Source organism: Dipodomys ordii, unplaced genomic scaffold, assembly GCF_000151885.1.
Source record: "Dipodomys ordii isolate 6190 unplaced genomic scaffold, Dord_2.0 Scaffold165, whole genome shotgun sequence".
NCBI classification, from domain to species: domain Eukaryota; kingdom Metazoa; phylum Chordata; class Mammalia; order Rodentia; family Heteromyidae; genus Dipodomys; species Dipodomys ordii.
In genome coordinates, this window is record NW_012267381.1 from 1072215 (window position 1) to 1093157 (window position 20943).

General features: G+C 38.7%; 1 protein-coding gene across 4 annotated transcripts in view; it reads right to left on the reverse strand.

Moving 5' to 3' along the window:
* Tlk2 (tousled-like kinase 2) overlaps positions 1–20943 on the reverse strand; it is a 116377-nt gene that overhangs the window by 12820 nt on the left and 82614 nt on the right. For all 4 annotated transcript variants that reach the window (XM_013033287.1, XM_013033283.1, XM_013033285.1 and 1 more), the window contains 7 exons: positions 20185–20251; positions 18250–18347; positions 15686–15767; positions 12943–13034; positions 4952–5041; positions 2065–2234; positions 476–614 (listed from right to left, as the gene is read on the reverse strand). In XM_013033287.1, coding sequence (XP_012888741.1) covers positions 476–614; positions 2065–2234; positions 4952–5041; positions 12943–13034; positions 15686–15767; positions 18250–18347; positions 20185–20251 — 738 coding nt within the window. The remainder of the gene's footprint in view (positions 1–475; positions 615–2064; positions 2235–4951; positions 5042–12942; positions 13035–15685; positions 15768–18249; positions 18348–20184; positions 20252–20943) is intronic.

Sequence of the window (20943 nt, forward strand, 5' to 3'; positions counted from 1 at the left end):
AAAAAAAAAAAAAAAAGTCTCATGGACTTTCTTGCCTGGGCTGGCTTTGAACCATGATCCACAGATCTCAGCATTCTGAGCAGCTACACTTATAGGTATGAGCCTATAAGTGTTGTTGTTTTTTGTTGTTGTTGTTGTTTTTTCTCCTCAGGTAACTCTAGAAACAAGTCCTTCATCTCATTAACTCATAAAGACCTCTACTTGCACATGAGCAACTTCATTCTCTACAGACTTGAGGCTAGCCCAGTGGAGATACATATTTTCTGAAAGACCTGGCCACACACAAGTTCTAGCCAAAGTGTTTTTAAAAGAGGAAAGAAAAAAGTAAGATAAATTAATACAAAGGACCAAACTGCTAAAACAGCTATAACATTTCTGTCTTAGCAGGCAGAAAACAGAAACTGTCAATTCTCAAGAATTCAGAACAGCAGTTACATCTCCACAAGTTAACCCAGTAGACCTCCTGGATACCTACCAATAAGTACCAGCACCTTGTGATGTTAGCTCCATGCCATCCACTGAATTGTAGCTATCATCATCCATGATCTTGGAAAGACCAAAATCTGTTATTTTTATCTCTCCACATGCTGTACCATTTACTAACAGAATATTACCTAAAAAGATAAAAAAAACTTTATGAATAAGCAAAGTTTTAGTTAATAAGAGAAAAACACAATGTATTAACAGACATGAAGGGAACAACAGAATTCCGAATCTCTGGGATAAAACAATTTAACTCTGGATGCTGGGGAAGAGTCTTTGGCGTCTGCTAGAAATTTCTGTTTTCCAAGAATTACTTGCTTAATGTGCCAAACCACTACTATAAGCATTGGAAATAAAAATAACTTGCCAAGATAAAATATCACTTGTACAGAAGGTAACGAATGATGGGAAAATCTCCTACTAACTTTCAGTAAGATTGCTATACAACCCTGTTAAGAATGGCAATTCTGAAGGGAAGTGGGAAGAAAGAAGGAAAAGGAGAGGGTAGAGGAGGGGAGAGGGAATTGGAGGGGGAGAGGAAGAATAAAGAAAATGCTAGGTTATTAAAGCTAGTACCACAGCGCCACCTATAGCTCCTATGATAGGGATGTGTTGAATTCAGTGACAGAGAACTAGATCACATAATAGCCATATTTGAAAAACCACCTCAGTATGATTTTTTTAAGTCACGTGAACTATATGAGAACACTGAAGAACACTGAATAGTGAGATTAATATGTAACTACCAGAAGAGTAAAGCAAAGTTAACAACTTTGGCACAGAAGAAGTTAGTAAGACTAGTTTTCTAACACCCAGGCCAAGATAATCCTAAAATGGTTTGAGTAATCCTACATAGAACATATGCAGATACCTAGAAAACAAAACAAAAACAACAACAACAACAACAACAACAAAAAACCCGAACCTCTTGGGAATAACAACCAAAACTGAAATAAGAAGTGTATCTGGTCTTTACTTATTACTGATAACTATCAAAGTCATCAAAGATGATTAATAATGCAAAAATATTTTTAAAAGCCATAATTTAATGAAATATGTGTATAATAAATTGTTAATTTTGGGTACATTTACCAAAGAAGAACTGCTAGACCGTATGAGTAATAGTAATAAACAAAACTGAACTTGCCAGGATAACTGTTACTCAATAGAACTGAGACCATGAGTAGCCCTGGCTCTGCAGATAAGAGCAATTTCTTCAGATTATTTAATCCCATTCACCCACTGTCCTTAAAACCAGCCCTGGGCATCCAGAATAACCTTTCTTCCCACACTACCCAGGCAATCTACAAATGGATGTTGTTAGGTCTTCTTGACTCCTCTCAAATCGTCTAACTTAATAAAATCCAATCACTTCAAAGACTGAAAAAGTCACCAATATTGTTTTCTAAAAGTTAGACATAAGCGTTCAGCAGGGTTGATTGATATTATTTTTACATTGTTCTGGCAATCCACAGAAAGAGCCTTAATTTTTAAAAACCCATTTTAGTCATTTTATGACAATTTAAAATTGTTTAATAAACATCTTTTTTCAAAGAAAAAATAAATAAAAGTTAGACATACCTGGCTTGAGGTCATAGTGTATGATGGGAGGTTTTATTTCATTTAAGTACTTTAAAGCATTCACAATCTGCATGATAATGGATCGGGCCTCTTTCTCTGACATTAATTTGTGCTGTTTCAGGTAGAAGTCCAGATCATTTCCCTCGCAGTATTCTAATACTGTACAAAACCTAAAGACAAATAAACCAACATTTAACCTTGGGGTAAGAACAAACAGATTACAACTATCTCAATCACTCCTAGCAGAAACTATTGGCTTCTTTCATTCCTTTCTCCTTTGTCCCTTAAAATACTTTTCTTTACTCAGTAGCCGTATCTGCTATGTCACAGGAAAAGTGTTTGCTCTCCCTGAAGAGCCTCTTATACCCTTCTACATTGGCATTGATCCAGCTGAAGTTCACCAAGATATAACTCTTCTTGAATCTACACCATTAATTAAGGACACTGGCAAGAACTATAATGTGTATGTGTTAAACATGTTCTAGCCAAGTACTCCTTTACATAACCACATCATATACCCATTTCTAAATAACCATATGGGATCAAGTATACACTTCTCCCTGTAAGCACTGAGAAAAACCTAGGGTTTGCCCAGATCCCAAAAACAAGTTGCATAGTCTGTCTCCTAGGAGTTTTATTACACAAATGTGTTACAGTATGGTATGGATTCTTTTTATTGTCAATAGATCATACAGACCCACATTTAAAATTACACACCACTGGTGGCCTGACAGGTCATGTGTCTGTCTTCCAAGGTAGTTAAAAACTGATGTAAATTGGGCGCGGGTAGCTCATGCCTGTAATCTTAGCTACTAAGGAGGCTGAGATCTGAGACTCACAGTTCAAAGCCAGCCCAGGAAGGAAAGTCTGTGAGACTATTATCTCCAATAAACTAGCAAGAAATTGGAAGTGTTGCTGTGGCTCAAGCACTAGCCTTGAGCTGAAGAACTAAGGGACAGCGCCCAGGCCTAGAGTATAAGCCCCACGACCAATTTAAAAAAAAAAAAAAAAACTGATGTAAAGCCAGCTACTGGTAGCTTATACCTATAATCCAAACTACTTACTCAGGAAGCTGAGATCAGAAGATAGTGGTTTGAAGCCAGCTTGGGGAGGAAAGCCTGTGAGACTCCTATCTCAAGCACCAAAAAGAGCCAAAAATAGTCCTATGGCTCAAGTAGAGTGCTAGCCTAGAAGCAGAAAAGCTCAGAAACAACGCCCAGACCCCAAGTTTAAGCCAAAAAAAAAACAACCAACAACAAAAATTTAAACAAACAAACAAAAAAACCTGATTTAAGTCTTCCTAAACTGTCTGAGTATCCCAGAGAGCCCTGAGAGATAAATACCTTTAGAACTTAGATTGTGACAGGGTGTGTCTATCAATCAGGTCTAGCCAGAAAACAAAAACCACTTGAGTATTTAAGACAGAAAACAGGTTTTAATTCAGGAAACTGATCACACAAATGAGGGAAGATCAGAGAAGACAAATTGGCCAGAGAAGCAACCCCAGCACATCATCTATAACAGGAAGCCTTTAACAACCTAAAACCAGATAATCACAGGAAAAGATAGTTCAAATAGAATTCAGGGTCACTGAGGAAACTCAAAACTCCATGTTCTTCCCTCAGCTGAACCTAGATGGACATCAACTTGACATGAGTCCATTACAGCACAACCTACAAGGGCTAACCTCCTTCCTTAAAGTAGAACAGGGAAGGGCAAGCAGGTCAGGACTAGCACTGGGGTGTTCAGGGTGGGCAACTTGAGACTGAACTTCAAACAGCACTGACATTGATGGTTAACACATGCTCTTGTGGAATCTCAAAACTGAACAAAATCTTAGGCATCTTACAAAACATAGCAGGATGAGCTAGTACTCTATTTGAGAATGAATATCTCCAACTGAAGTGCTAAAATCTGAGAGTTTTTTGATCAACGTGAAACATAGAAACAAAATCTCACTTTTAATAACCAAACAATGGTCTGGCTTATTTTTGATGAAAATTCATCATATACAAATGGGAAAAACAAAGCTAAAAGAATAGTATGGAATCACTTCAGTGCATCACCATAGTTAAAAGTATGTAATTTTTTTTTTTTTTTGGTCGGTCCTGAGGCTTGAACTCTGGGCCTGGGCACTGTCCCTCAGCTCTTCAGCTCAAGGCTAGCGCTCTACCACTTGAGCCACAGCGCCACTTCTGGCTTTTTTGTTTATGTGGTGCTAAGGAATTGAACGCAAGGCCTCATGCATGCAAGGCAAGCGCTCTACCACTGAGCCACCTTCCCAGCCCAAAAAGTATGTAAATAATTTTAAACAGAAGACACTCCAAGTCATTCTAAATCTTTGAAATGTTTTTAGTATTTACACTTCAGGGAGGAGTAGGGGAATCCCTATCTAGTATTCAAGGGATATACTCAAAGTAAGGAATCCACTCAATGTGGTGTTACCTGTGGAGACCTGACCAGGTCCTCCCTCTACTACTCTCCAACTAAGGTATTTTCCTGAATGATATTCAGAAACATACATTCTATGCTTGGTACAAGAGCTCCTTAATAAAAAAGGAAAATCACATGATTTCTGAGGTAATTTGGGCTAGTTATCTGTGTAGCCATCCAAGATAGCTGTTGGCTGAATAGAATGAAATTCCTAGAATTACCCTAGGAGGCAAAGGGGATACCTGTAAACCACATCTAGGATATGGTTTCCCCAACTCAGGCCAAAGTCCTACACAGAAACATTTTCTAACTGCTGTAATGTTCCTAAACTTCTAGATAAGCCCAGAGGCTCCAAAGCTTACTTGTTACGCCAGGTAATAACATAGAGGATTATTAAACAATTGCCAAAGATTTCACCTAAGTCTTGCTTTCACTGCTAGAATGGCAGACTTACGAGTCAGTGTCCAGTGAAAAGTAATCATACAGCTTAACTATTCTGGGATGATCCAGTTCTTTGTGAATCCGGTATTCCCTACACGCATGCCTGCAAACAGAATGAAAAATTAACAAGAAGGCATTTGAGCACACCATTGACAAAACTACAGGTATATATTTGAGTACACTGGTTAAATGAATAGACATCAACCTTGGTAGTTTTTTGTTGTTGTTTTTCTGGTTCTGACTTGAACTCAGAGCTTGTGTGTTGACTGTCTCTGAGCTTTTTCAGCTCAAGGCTAGCACTGTACCTCTGAGCCATCGCTCTACTTCCAGGTTTTGATGATTAACTGAAGAGTGTCATAGACTTTCCTGCCTAAGCTGGCTTTGAACTGTGATCCTCAGATCTCTATCTCTGGAGTAGCTAGGACTACAGGTGTGAGCCACTGGCACCAGGCTCTTTCAAGTTCTTTCCACAAAAATCGTACCTTTTCTGTTTCTATCCAAGTATCAAGATTTAAAAATATTGGGTTGAACACAAAAACTAAGTACAGTGATAAAAGTTCTCCCTTAGTTCCTGAGTATTTGAGCAAATTATCGAATACGGACCCTTAACCCAATGAGCAATGTCTGGCCACCACTTCTGCCTGAAATAATGTATTCTGATTGTGGTTTGAAACAATGAGGCATTACTTGGCATCACCTAGGTAGCTTCTCACTATTAAACACGACAGATTTGTACAGTCAGAATATTCAATGTATATATGTGATAAGGAAGCGGGAAATATAAAATAAGTAATGAAGTGGGAAATGTGAAATAGCAATGAAGTAAAGATATACTTTAAGAAAATAACATAAAATACTAGTGAGGTTGAGTCTTGCTTGCTTTTATTTGGTCATTTTTGTATGAATTCAATGGCTGTGGGTTTTATTTTGTTTTCTTTTTCTTTCATTTTTTAAAATGGTTTTTAGCTGGTATTCACGAAGAAAGTGAGTGCTAAGATCTGTGCTGCTAATGAAACCAAGTGCATTTCTTAGCCAGCTGTCAGTGGCTCACACCTATAATCCTAGTTACTCAGGAGTCTGAGAATCTGTGTTTGAAGCCATTCCAATCAGAAAGTCTTTGAGATTCTATTTCCAATTAAGCAACAAATTGGAGGTATAGCTCAAGTAGTAGAGGGCTAACTATGAGCAAGAAAGCCAATAGAGAACACGAAGCCTTAAGTTCAAAACTCTCTATGGGCACACATACACACACAAAAGGCACATTTTTAATATAGCTGTATCATACCATCTTTTGGGCCCTCTGCTGGAAAAGTAGAATCAAGTCTCAATGAGTATCTTTTTAAATGTATCCACTAGTACTATATCATGTGAATGTATAATAGCTTGAATCTGCTTTATGATATATACTTTTTTATCAGAGCTGTCTTAATGATACTATTCTTAAATGTTTTCTTTCCAGGTAGTGGAAAAACTAATTAAAATTATGGTTTCAAAGACATGTTTTTCTTCTCCTCCAAAGCTATATTTTTTACATATATAAATGGTGATCTCCTGGACTCAAACTTAAGTTTATAAACTTGTGTTCAGGAATTATGTGATAAATCAATTGGCAGCACTTTTACTTTTAAATCTTATTCCTTACTAATAAAATTCACGGTGATCTTGACTTTACAGTAGAGTTTTGGTATCCACAGGTATATGATTCCAAGACCACCACTGAGAAAAACCCAGGAGTGCTTGAGAGGTATGTAATTTGGTGGTATACTGCAGATGTCTGATTTATATAATACTGCCCAACTTGCTGTCTTTCAACAAATCTAAAATTGTAGGAGGATTATCATAACTTAGACCTTGTTTTTGGGGCACTGCTTGCTTTTTGTGTGTGTGCTGGTATAGGAGCTTGAATTCAGGGCCTTTTTCTCTCACTCAGCTTCTTTGCTCATAGTGGTACTCTACCACTTGAGCCACACCTCTAGTACAACATTTTTGCATGGACTTTTTTACCTGGGCTGGCTTCAAACTTCAACCCTGAATAGCTAGTATTACAGTCATAAGCCTGGCTACCTTTTGTTGTGGGGAGGAACATTTTTACAGAATTAGAGGAAGAGTGACACTCAGCAGATCACATAACAATTCAAATACAAATGCTCATAATATGAGACTCAGAGCTTCTGAGTTAAGTATAATGTGTATACTAGAAAAAAAAACAAAGAAGGGGGTAACAATGCTCGACAAGAAATGTACTTATTACCTTACTCATATAACTGTAACCCCTCTGTACAGAATCTTTATAGTAAAATTTTTTTTAAAAAATTTTGATTTTGAACTGGGCACTGGTGGATGGCTCCTGTAATCTTAGCTACTCAAGAAGGCTGAGATCTAGGATTGTAGTTCAAAGCTAACCCAGGCAGGAAAGTCTGTGAGACTCTTACTTCTAATTAACTACCCAAAAGCCAGAAGTAGAATTGTAGCTTAAGTGGTAGAGTACTCGTCTTAAGCAAAAAAGCTCAGGGACAATGCCTAAACCTTGAGTTCAAGCCCCAGGACCAGCACAAAATAGACAAATACATACAAAATTTTTGTTTTGAGGTTTCTTTTTTTTGGTGGTATTGGGATTCAAACTCAGTTCCTCAAGCTTGCTAATAAGCAGGTAGTTGAGCCAGTCTCCTAGCCACTTATGTTTTAGTTATTTTGGTGACAAGTCTTACATTTCCATCCTGGCCAGCTTTGACTAAAATCCTCCCACTTAAAGTTTTCTATGTAGCTAGGATGACAGTATGAGCCATCAATGATGCCCAATTATTAGTTGAGATGAGGGTCTCAGCTTGCCTCAAGCCTTAATCATCCTCCTAAATTGTTAGGATTATGAGCATAAACTATCAAATCTGGTCTTTTGTTTCGGGGGAAGCATGTTAGATTAAAACGGCATGCAAAAAAATTCACAAATAAAATGGGCTTGTTGTACTTTGTTCTAAGAAATGTGAAGATTATAAATATTTGAAATTATAAAAAATGTTTTCTTAGAAAATGTTTAATACAGCCAGTGCTGATGGCTCACACTTGTAATTAATGCTAGATACTCAGAAGGCTGAGATCTTAGGATCACAGTTCAAAGCCAGCCCAGGCAGGAAAGTCTGTGAGACTCTTACATTCAATTAACCAGCAAAAAGTCAGAAATGGAGCTGTGGCTCAAGTGGGTGCTGGCCTTCAGCAAAGAAGCTCAGGGACAGCACTCAGGCCAAGTTCAAGATCCAGGACTGCCACAAAAATAAATAAATAAATAAATGTACAGTACTCTTCAACCATGGATCCAACCAACCATGGATCAAAAACATTCACTTAATTGCAGCTGTACTAAATATGTATAGACTTTTCAACACTTTAAATAGTATTTACATTCTATTAGACATTATAAATTCTCTAGAACATTATACAGGAGGGTACACACAGGTTTTGTAAGCCCTGTGCCATTTTATATGAGGGACTTAATCATTTGCATATTTTGGTATCTATGGGGATCCTAGAACAAATCCACCATGGATTTAAAAGCACTTTTCTGCTTTAAAATAGTTTTTTAAGATTATAAACAAAAATGTATTATATAATCTGAGATTCACATACTGAATTTTAAAATAAAAATTGTATTTATACGGCATAATTACCCATAATTTTTTCAAGTATTTAGATCTTAAGTTACCAAAAATAGTGTGAGAAAAGCATCTTTATTAGTTTACTTCCTTTCTGTTAATCTTATGAGAGCTGTTTTTTCTGAAAAGTTCCTGCTTTGGCCAGGTGGTTTGGCCCTTGGTAATTACATTTTAGTTATATCCTTTTCCTGCTGCATTTTAATTAGGACATCCTGTTAGAAGACCCTTGAATTTTAGTTGTCTTTTTTTGTCAGTCGTGGGGCTTGAACTCTGGGCTTGGACGCTGTCCCTGAGCTCTTCAGCTCAAGGCCAGCACTCTACCGCTTGAGCCACAGCGCCACTTCCAGTTTTCTAGTGTTTTTTGTGTTTTTTTTTTTTAATTGGAGATAAGAGTCTCACGGACTTTTCTGCCCGGGCTGGCTTTGAACCGCGATCCTCAGATCTCAGCCTCCTGGGTAGCTAGGAACACAGGCGTGAGCCACCGGGCGCCCAGTAGTTCTATCTTTTTAATTAAGCCACATCCTTTTGTAAACTGTACACCTAACTCAGCCAGTATGAGCCGAGGGGCAGGGCCCACTGGGTTAGGGATAAAAAGGGAGCAACCTGCCTGCTCTGTGTGCTTGCTTTTTGCCTTGTCAATTTCCTTTTCAGTTAGTGCCCTTATTCTGACATCACATCCCAACATCCTGATCTGAGCTATTTCTAACAGTAACTGGGCTGGACATGTAGATTAGTATACTGTCCAGCTTGTGCAAAACCCTGGGTTCATTCTCCAACAGCACCAAAAAAATAAAACAAAAACCATAAACTGTTAGGTAATCGTACACAATTTAGTTCAGAAATATTTTTTAAGGTAAATGCTAAAAAATAAACTTTTTTGGGGGGGGGGCGTCGGTTGTAGGGCTTGAACTCTGGGCCTGGGCACTGTCCCTCAGCTATTCAGCTCAAGGCTAGCACTGTTCTACCACTTGAGCCACAGCCCCACTTCTGGCTTTTTCTGTTTATGTGGTGCTGAGGAATCCAACCCAGGACCTCATGAATGCAAGGCAAGCACTCTACTACTGAGCCACCTTCCCAACCCGAAGAGAAAAAAATAAAACTTTCTTGATGGAAACTTCAGGCTTATTCTTGAAGCTACCGCTTTGGGCAATCTTTGCTTTTTCTAATGCTTCATTTCATTTATGTCTTTCCGTAGAGAAAAGATGGGCCAACAGCACAGCAGAGTGGCATGAGATCCTTCCTTGCTGCATGAGGAAGTAAAAACCTGGTTCCCAGAGCTGTGGTTTCCTTGTCCTTGGTGGGAAGTTCAGAAACACACTCTAGTTATAAGCACACACAGCTTTGGCTCAAGCCCTTCACCAAGGTAGCACCATAGCTGCCTTTTTGGTTTGCTTTTTAAATTTTGTTTTAATTGTCATTATAAAGATGATATACAGAGGAGTTACAATTACATCAGTCAGGTAAAGAATACCTTCCTTTTTGGACAATGTCACCCCTTCCCTGGCAGTTTTTCCCTCCCATCACAGCTGCCTTTCTGAATATATCAAGATTCCACGTACTACATTACCTTGGGGGAGGGGGGGTCAGTGGGAGGGGGTACTGATGCAATCACTGCTCAAATCAGAAATTACTTGAGAATGCTTTTTAACTCTGCAATTAACGGATTAATTTATTCATTTTTGTACAGGCTAATTTCTCTGTGAAAGTACAGAAAACAGAGGAAACCAAGAATCAAAGGAAGAATCTTTCCAAATCTTAAACATTAAAGGAAATCTGCCAAGCCTCCCTGACAGCAGCAGTCGCTCAGTGGCAGCAATCTCACAGCCAGAGGCTGGCTCCATTGGTAGAGCACCAGCTACTAGTAAACTCATAGCCAGCTCTCATCCTTCAACAGCCAAGGCTTGACTGGGCAGTTCCATACATGCTTAATTTTCCAGTTAGTATCCAAGCTACCAGTGCACTGTAAATAGAGACTGAAGTAAGAAAGCAGGAGAAATGCACTACACTTTTAGCCTATTACAGGTAGATATAAAATTTGAACTTCAAAATACTTGCTTTCACTTAGAAGTTTCATACAAGGACAGATTAGTTTAGTTATAAATTATTTCTGTAGTTAACTTTCTAGGTTTCCTTTTTTCATTCAAATGATCTGATTTCAAATACACATGGGAAATCACCTTGAAGAATGGAAATATAATTTTAAAACAGTACTATGTAGAGTAATAGCATTTTCATATTTATGTTACCCCATACCAAAGTGTACTATCTTTCATTGTTTAACAAAAAATTATTGAAGCACTCTCTTCAAAGTGTTACGTGTTTGATCTAAGCTTTCTTTATGCTCAAAGGTATGTAGCTTAAAATTCATAATATGACATAACTTACAAAGTAAAATCTTTCAAAGAAAAGCAGAATGTTGAAGAATTCCTCTCAAGCAAGAAGGTCACAATTTTGCACACTCCCCTTCTCCCCCAGGTGTCTGTCAGCTAAGAAATGGACCCTGACCAGAGGGCTCTACATGCTCTCTGCGATACAGTGAGTCCCACTGATGAGCAAATAGTAAGAAGGCACCACAGGCAGCTGAGCTGGAACAGCAGAGCTTGGATAAATCAGTCTCTTAACTTGCTTTCTCTGACTGACACCAAATCTATAACCAACAAGGCTAAAACTGGCTATTCAAGTATGTTTAGGAGGGATATGAGCCTGGCTTCAACTCTGGAAAGTCTAGATCAGCTGACTGCTCTCCTCAAATTACTATGGTTCTCTTAAGGTCAGCCTAAAAACTAAATTCTAAAATGGAAAAATATGTACAAGTCCTGGTATAGAAACTGTATTTTCAAAGTTGACCATTGTATGGTCAAATGGTTTAGAGTAGCCGATGCACAGGTAAGCTACAGAAAGAGCACTGATGACCTGGTCTGACGCCATTAAGCCATTCACAAGCCTCAATATAAAAGGGGCAATTCTCACTAATAAATGGTCTGAATAATGTGTGCTTTCCTTCACCAAAATGCTCCTGGCATTCACTGGTACATGCCATTCTTCCCAAACGTCATGTGACTGGAATGTGCTTGTAATAATGTATCTGCTCCTCAGGAGCATCTGGACTACAGCTGCTTGTCACATAAGACACACATGCAGGGAAGCCATGTGTAAGACACCCATCATCCCTCTTCCTACCTCTATTAATCCTGATTTCTTTTAATGTTGTACAAAACCTCTCTGGAGTCCAGAGTTGGGCCCCACTGCCAATAGGTGAGGAGTGAGGCTCAGTTCTCAGATGGATTGTCTAGCAAGCACAAGGCTTTGAATTGGAATCACAGCACTCAATTTCAAAAAATGGTGTGTGGGGAATCCTGGATAAGCAACAGGTATGAAGCAAGATTTGTTTTGGTTTAAGGTCCGAAGAACTGACTTAAGACAAATACTTAGAATTTCTCTTAAGATTCAAAAGTCAACTAAAAGGCTTTTTGCTCTCCTTACCTCTGACCCTGAAATATTATTTATGAGAAAAAGCACAGAGCTGTCTCTATAATCAAGAGGTGTTTGCTTCTATCAAAAGGAGCTTGTTTCCTCCCTTCAGGGGCAGGACCTGTCTCACTCAATACTTGTACCTATCACGTGGAAACAAACACAGGTCAGCCCAGTGGGAAACCTAAAGGAAAATTAAGTCTGGGGCTCTCAAAGCAAATGAACCAGAGGCAGTTGCAGACAAACCTGATATTACTGGAACAAAGAAATTCGCAGCTGCATATCTAACAACTGTCACTCAAAAAACAAACAAACAAAAAACAACAACAACAAAAAAAAACCACCACCCTCTGAAACCTTTCATCCCAAGGACAGAGGAGGGCTCCACTTAGCGCATTCTGAAGAGAAGCAAACACAGGGAGATAGGGAACACCCACAATTTTGAGATGGGCAAACTATACTGGGGCAGGAGTACAGCACTAAGGGCTGAATAAGTCAAGCGCATACACAGAGACAAACTACAAGTCCCCTCCCCTACCATCTCCTATAAAACTACATCACTGAGCTACCAGTCTCCCAGGGTCCCCAGACCATTAGGGGACACTCTTAGTTGTTTTTTTAGATTAGCAACAACAGTTTCATTGTAGCTATTTTTAGACACAATAGAAAAGGGAGTTAAGAGCATGGGTTCTAGGTTGACAACTCAGCCAGTGAACTGTTACTCCAATAGTGTGTATACTTTCTCCATCAGTAAGATGCAAAGTATATTCACTCTCCTAGGTTAATTAGGAAGATAAAACAAAACATCTAAATCTCTTGGCACAATGTTCAAACTAGAGTTATTAAATTTAGAAAAAAAAAAAGCAGATACTTTAGTATTACTTACTTGTGGTAATTCTCCTTTTTCTCATCTCTCCAGTTTTTATTTAACTGGTGAATTTTCACAGCTACATATCTTTGCTCAGTTAGGTCAAATGCCTATAAAGAAAAGGAATAGATTGTATTCTAAATAAACATTAACCAGAATGATTGGGAATTAACTGAAGCTTCTATTTAACAGATAAGCACAAAGTCCAGAATACATTATTAAATAAAAACAGCAGCAAATGACAACACATCACGTATTTCCTTCAGTGTTGCAATCATCTTGAAACTTGTGATTAGATAATTTAGAAGTCTCCAGACACACTGGCACCAAGGGGTTTAGAAGACAAACCCAAGCAAACACCACAAGCAGAAAGCCCGCACATGCCTTCCCCACTCTTCCTAGTAATGCTCCTTCTTGAATAGCATCCTCTTCATCTCAGACCTTTCTCCCTTAGGTTGTCTCTAGCCCCTCAGCAGACCCCATGACTTCACATGCTCCAACAGAAAGTCTTCCTGCTGTTGAAATCCAGAGGAGAACTGGGAGAATGGCTTAGTGATAGAGAGCTTGCCTAGCATGCATAAAGCCCTGGGTTTGATTCCTCAGTACCACATAAACAGAAAAGGCCGGAAGTGGCACTGGCCCAAGCAGTAGAGTGCTAGCGTTGAGCAAAAGAAGCTCGGAAACAGCACCCAGGCTCTGAGCTCAAGCCCTAGAACTGGGGGGGGGGGGGGGGGGGGAGGAGAATTCACACTGCCTGCTTCCTAGAGAAAAATAACTCCTCAGGATACAACTTTCTAGAATTTAACTGTTTCAAAAAACTCTATGTTTGGTATTTGGTATATTGTGTCTATTAAGATAAAAACAACCAAAAACAAAAGGCAGCCCTGCTATTACTTCTATCCTTATTTGCAGGGTAAATGCAAAGCTTAAAGCTAGTCACCTTAACACCCAGAAGGATTGTGGTTTGAGGCTAGCCCAGGCAGTTGGCAAGATTCCATCTCATAAACAAACACCCCTGCCCCTGAAGAGTTGGGTGAATAGCTTAGGCACAGTAAGAGTATGGGTTTAACTCAGGAAGAAAAGGGGGGAGTTAATTAAAGAATTCTTTTAGCATGAATTCTTCGATTCCTTTTTTATTTTTTTTATTTTTTGGTTGGTTGTGGGGCTTGAACAAGGCCTGGGCCCTGTCCTTAAGAGCTTTTTTCAAGTAGTACTTTATCACTTTGAGCCACAGAGCCACTATAGGTTTTTGGGTGATTAACTGGAATAAGAGACTTACAGACTTTCTTGCCCAGGCTGGCTTTGAACTGTTATTCTCAGGTCTCAGCCTCCTGAGTAGCTAGGATTACAGGCATGAGCCACTGGCATCTGGCTAGATTTTTCTTTCTTTTTTTTTTTTATTGTGAAAATACCGTACAGAGAAGGATTACAATTACATGGGCAAGGTAATGAGTACATTTCTTATCGAGCCTTGTTGCCTCCTCCTTTGTTTACCCTTAGATTCTTAAGTTTAGATCTGAGGACTGTGGTTCAAGGCAGCCCAGGCAGGAAAGTCCATGAGATTCCTATCTCCAATAAATTACCAAAAAAGCCAAAAGTGGAGCTGTGGCTCAAGTGGTAGAGTACTAGCCTTGAGCAAAGTTCAGGGACAGTGCCCAGACCCTGAGTTCAAGTCCCAGGACTGGCAATAAATAAATTAACAAATAAAGAAAAATAGCCTCAATTTGTAGTTCAGTTATGAGTGCTTCTAGCATGTATGAGGCCCTAGGTTTGATCTCTAGTGAAACACCACATTTTATGAAAGTTTTTTATTTATTCAAAAGATTTCTCAGGCTAAGGATATAATTCAGTAGAACATTTGCCTACCATGTAAACAAGGCCATGGGTTCAATCTCTAGCACTACCAAAAAATTTTAAATAAATAAGAAAAAAGTTCTTATGATCTAAACACACCTCATAATAAAGATTATACCTTAGTAAACAGAATTAAAACAGCTATACAGCAATAACCACTTAGTAAGCCAATTCTGCATTTTATAGCCAGGTGCTAGAAATATGTGCATCTGTAGTTGGTAAAATATCAATTGGAGGAGCCAAGCACCAGTGCCTCATGCCTATAATCCTAGCTCTTCAAGGGGCTGAGATCTGAGGATTGTTGTTCAAAGCTAGCCTGGGCAGGAAAAATCCGTGAGACTCTTTATGTCCAATTAACCACCATAAAGAAAGCCAGAAGTGGAGCTGTGCCTCAAGTGGTGGAGCACTAGCTTTGAGCACAAAAGCTCAGAGACAGCACCTAAACCCTTAGTTCAAGCCCCAGGATGGGGGGGGGGGGAAATCAACAGAAGGACCAGGCACAAGTGGTTCAAACCTGTAATCCTTTCTACTCAGGAGGCTGAGATCTGAAGATCAAAGTTTGAAGCCAGCCCAGGCAAACAAATGCAAGAGACTCTTCAATTAACCGGCACAAAACTAAAAGCGGTAATGTATGGCTCAAGGGGAAGAGCTACCAGCCTTGAGTAGAAAAAGTTAAGCAAGAGCAGGAGGCCCTGAGTTCAAATTTCAGTGCCAGTACCAAAGCCAAATATGTCTGACGTATCGATTACTAATTTTCCCAAGTTGAAAAGTCTCTTAAATTTTACTGGAATTATTTCCTAAAGAGACAGGTTCTTAAGGTTTTAAATTCTAGCTAATGGATATCAACCTACTGTTATCACTAGTGATAGCCAGTATTCTGTCCTTGTACTGGGTTATTCATACTTACCTTGTAAACTTCACTGAAACCTCCTCTACCCAAAAGATGTAACAACAAATATCTGTCATTTAACGTTGGATGATCTTTAAATCTGTGGAAATAGGGAACATGTAACATTCTGAGGTCAAGGACTACAACCTTTCATTAGCCAAAAATTCCAAAATATCACACAATATACACTGGATTACAGCTGCTGCTGATCATTTGACAATTTACACCAACACACTGAACTCTGAGCACAAAGCTTCATGGTTCAAAGAAGTAAAATTACAATAAACAATAATTGCTACAGAGCCAAAGGTCTAAGTAGCCACAATCAGATCTTCTGACTTTCTTGATCATTCTTGCTACCTCTCCTGCTACAAAGTGAGAAGGAGTAGTTTGGAGTAGAGCAGGAATTCTCAAAACTACTCAACTCTTCCCAACCATTTAAGAATCACATGCTCTCACCATTTCAAAACTATATAGAGTAAAATTCGAAGGTGGTATTTACTCCCTTAAAAATGGGTAATTATAAAGTGAGACACATATTCTATGTAGTCATTTCTCTATTTCTGACTCTCTTCCTTCCTCCTCTATATTTTTGTTTTATTTTTGAGACAGTCTTACTATGTAGCTCAGACTATCCTTGAATTCATGATCCTTCTGCTTCAGTCTCCCAAGTGCTGAGGTTACAGGTATGTACCACCTTATCCAGTTTATTTCTTTCTCTTTAAGAAGAATGTCTATGATACCAGTATGTTCTACAGAATAGAGTTCTACCTGTGGTGTCTGCCTATAATCTTAGTACTCAGGAGGCAGAGGCAAACAATCATGAATTGAAAGATAGCCTGGCTTACATAGTAAAACCCTGTCCCAAAAAAACAAGCTCTAGGGATATAAATACATGGTACCACAGTTGTTAATATGTGTAAGACCTTGGGTTCAATCCCTAGTAGCACAAAACGAAACAGGGTCCTACCCTGAATCAGTTGTCTAACAATATTATAAAGAAATGGCATATTCTGGTAAAAATAAATATTAATATACATATATGTTATACAACAGATAGAAAATGGCTCCAAAGTCTCACGTGTTGAAGGTGTGGTCCCCAAACTGCTGTCATGATGGAAAAGAGGATCATGAGGGCAATTGGACTATTAGGAGATGAGGCCTAGTGGAAGAAAACAGGTTCCTGGGTGGGGCTTTATCTTATTTCTAACCCTTCACTCATTCACAGCTGTCATGAGGAGTAGCTCTGCTCTGTTATAAATTCTTTGCCAAGATGTTCTGTGTCTCAACACAAATGAGCCCAGAAACAATGATGCCAAGTGACTTGAAAAAGATAAGCCAAAATAAATCCTTCCTGCCTAGTTTTCACAGGTATTTTTGTCGCAGAGACAAAAATCTAACAAAGTGTTTTCCCGATCTTAAAACAACATTTCTATTAATCCCAAAATTACTGTATTTTAATTTAACTGTATTTTGCCTGGGAGGAGAGACAACAAATGCAATCAAGTTGTTGTTTGTATTAGATAGATCCAAGTTTGACTCTTTGGTTACATCTGTTATGGACTCCTGGTCAAATTAACTTCTCTAAGCTTGTTTTCTTACTTGTGTATTAAAAATGATAATCATGAGAGTCATGTGTGAGAATGTAGACACTTAGCACCATGCTTGATACACAAGATCTCTGTGAATGGCAAGTACTGGTATACTTGACACTTGGCAAAGGAGTAGGCCAAACAAGACAATGGCCAAACAAGAAGCTTTTGACGATGTGAAAAGTGCTTCAAACTCAAAAATATGTGGGAAAGAATAGTAAGTGGTAAGATCTCTCTCATTTTATTCTAATTTTCCCATATTTGGACCTTTAAATGACATAAATAAAAGTAGACATTAATTTATAATTAATGGGATTCTTTTTTGGGAGGTACTGGGGTACTGGTCCTAGGGCTTAAACTCAGGGTCTGGGGGCTATCCCTGAGATTTTTTGCTCAAGGCTGGCACTCTATCACTTGAGTCACAGCTCCACTTCCATAAGAGTCTCATGGACTTTCCTGCTTGGAATGGCTTCGAACTATGATCCTCACATCACAGCTTCTTAAGTAGCTACAGGTGTGAGCTAATAGTGCTGGCTAGTTAATGGGAATTTTAAAAGTTTTACTTTAAAATCTCAACACCCTAATGGCCCTGAAGGGTCATCTGGAAACTGAGGTCATCTCAGTTCTGTGGCCCGTGTTTCCCTTTTTCAAGGCTCCATACGTAATAGGAATAGTACACATCCCAACCATTTAGAGTTGCAATGCTATAGTTTTAGTAATTTCTACTTGTGTAAAAATGCCATGTGTATGTGTATACATATGTACATATGTATATATACATATATATACACACTTAGTATGTAAAATATATTCATATATTTAAGCTAAAGCAGATCATAATTGTGTTCACAAAACTGTAATCATACAAAAGAGCTAAATATACCATGAAAATCATTTTCTTAACTTGTATTAAAGGAAAAATACTATTCTAGACCATTCATGTCAGAAAGTGCTCAGCACCTCCACTCCAATACACCCCAAGATGCTTACTGTGAATTATCTTCATTATGTATCCTTTTTAGTTCCCTGATATGTAGATTTCTAACTCTTTCTAGCCTTTCCAGTTCAGCCTGGATCTCTGCTTCTTCCTGAAAAGGAAAGAAAACTTAGAATATAGGGAACTTCACAATTTCCAAAAAATGAAACATATTTCTCTTGTAAAAACTAAAGGAAAATACTTCACACTAATAAGATTAAATCCTCTACTCCCTCCTCTCTTGTCCAATCCCTAGGATATAAGCAATTTTAAGTAAGTCTTCACAAATGATTTGTGCATTTACATATGGGCATGTAAAAAATACTTTTTATAAAAATTAGGTTTGCCTTCTGGGTTCTCTTCTCTAGTATGCTTTATACTTGTGTCTTAAGTTCCACTAACTTATAACCTGAGAACCCAGTTGGAAAAAAAAAAGATATGAAAACTAATATATGAAGTAAACACATACATATACCAATAGCAGATTACTAAATGCTTACTGACCACTATTATTCTAAAAAGTATAGGCTGCCGGGTGCTGGTGGCTCATGCCTGTAATCCTAGCTACTCAGGAGGCTGAGATCTGAGGATCGAGGTTCAAAGCCAGCCCGGGCAGGAAAGACCATGAGACTCCTATCTCCAATAAACCACCAGAAAACCGGAAGTGGCTCTGTGTCTCAAGTGGTAGAGCGTTAGCCTTGAGCTGAAGAACAGCACCCAGGCCCAGAGTTCAAGCCCCATGACCGCCCCCCCCAAATTAAATTAAATAAATAAAAAGTATAGGCTGCTGAACTTAAAAACTGAGCACATCCTGAAAATGGGGATTTAGTTCAGTAGTAGTATACTTACCTAGCATATTCAAGGACCTAATTTGTTTGGATAGTTTTGTATTCCAGTCCAAGGGTTTTAACTCAGGGTTGGGCCATTGTCTCTGAGGATTTTTTTTTATTTTGCTCAAAGCTAATGTTCTACTGTTTGAGCCATAGCTTCACTTTTGGTTTTTGGTGATTAATTGGAGATAAGATTCTCTCAGACTTTTCTGTCTAGTTTGGCTTAAAACCATGATCCTCAGATCTCAGCCTCTTAAAATAGCTAGGATTACAGGTGTGAGCCACCAGTACTCAGCAAGGCACTAGGTTTTATCTCCAATATTGGGGGGAGAGGGAAGGGTAGAAAAAAAAAAAAGAAAAATTTTAGGCTGGTATGGTAGCCAATGTTTACAATTTCAAAGTAACTTTCAATGAACATCAATCCTCAACTGTTAAAATGGCATAATAATGTCTTCTCTATAGCTACTTCTGGCCAAAAAAAAAAAAAAATAAGAGCTGCTATGTTATTTAAAACAGCACAAGTGTCTTACTATCAACTTCAGAACCCTCTGCTCCATATATTTAATCTCTAGTATAGGGACAGCCACTTATATAGCATTATAATATAGGCAGACTAATCTACTAATTAGTGTCCATTGAGGAAAAAAGTACTCTAACTGGGAGGCTGGAATTGACCTGAAAATCTAAAGAAATCATTCCCATCCTTACACATAGTTAGAGTAGCTATTCAGTGATACGAAGTTATTATATTTGCCCAAATGGCCAAATAGATTCTATGTCAGAAGTAAAGTAGAAATCACACTTCTTTTTCCGGTAAGATTTTCCAACTATACTTACTTTTTTTCTTAAAAAGTCTTTAATAATTATTCATTTTTATTGGACTGATGGCTCAGTTCTGCATTGTCCCTGCTATCTCTTCTTCATTTGTCTCCCCCTCTCCCACCTCTCACAAGAACCCACTTCTTGGTACTTATCTTGCTGGATTTTGACTTTACCTTTCTAAGCAATGACACAACTTGAGTTCTCTTTGGAATATACCTTATTTCCTTCCATTCATACATTTATAACCACTTGCATCCCACCCCATGTGTTTAATCAGAGGTTTATAGGCTAACTTACTTTTTTAAGATGACCTAATCTGAGTTTAAAGATTTCTTCTTGTTCATGGTATTCTGCTAATGTTAACCTGAAAAATAATGAAAATTCAATAAATTAGTTGAAATAATGTGTCTAAAGAGGAACACTCAAGTGTGCCACAAGATATATTTGTTCTCCATTGGGCTGGGAAGGTGGCTCAGTGGTAGAGCGCTTGCCTTGCATGCATGAGGCCCTGGGTTCGATTCCTCAGCACCACATAAGCAAAAAGAAAAAAGCCAAGTGGCGCTGTGGCTCAAGTGGTAGAGCGCTAGCCTTGAGCTGAAGAGCTGAGGGACAGTGCCCAGGCCCAGAGTTCAGGCCCCACAACTGGACCCAAAAAAAAAAAAAAAAGATATATTTGTTCTCCAGTTGAGCACCAGTGGCTCACACCTGTAATATTAACTACTCAGAAGGCTGAGATCTAAGGATCAAGGTTGCAAGCCAGCCTAGGCAAAAAAGTCCGTGAGACTCTTCCCTTACCTCTAATAGACTACTCAGATAAAGCTGGAAGTGGCCCTGTGGTTCAAGTAGTAGAGCACTAGTCTTGAGCACAAAGAGGCTCAGGGACAGTGCGCCCAGGCCCTGAGTTCAAGCCCCAAGATTGGGAGAAGGGAGGGGAAGACAGATATTTGGTCTCTCACTTAAGAAAAAAAGGCAGCCCAGGCAGCAAAGTCCATGAGACTCTTATCTCCAATTAATTACCAGAAAACTAGAAGTGGCACTGTGGCTCCATGTTGTAGA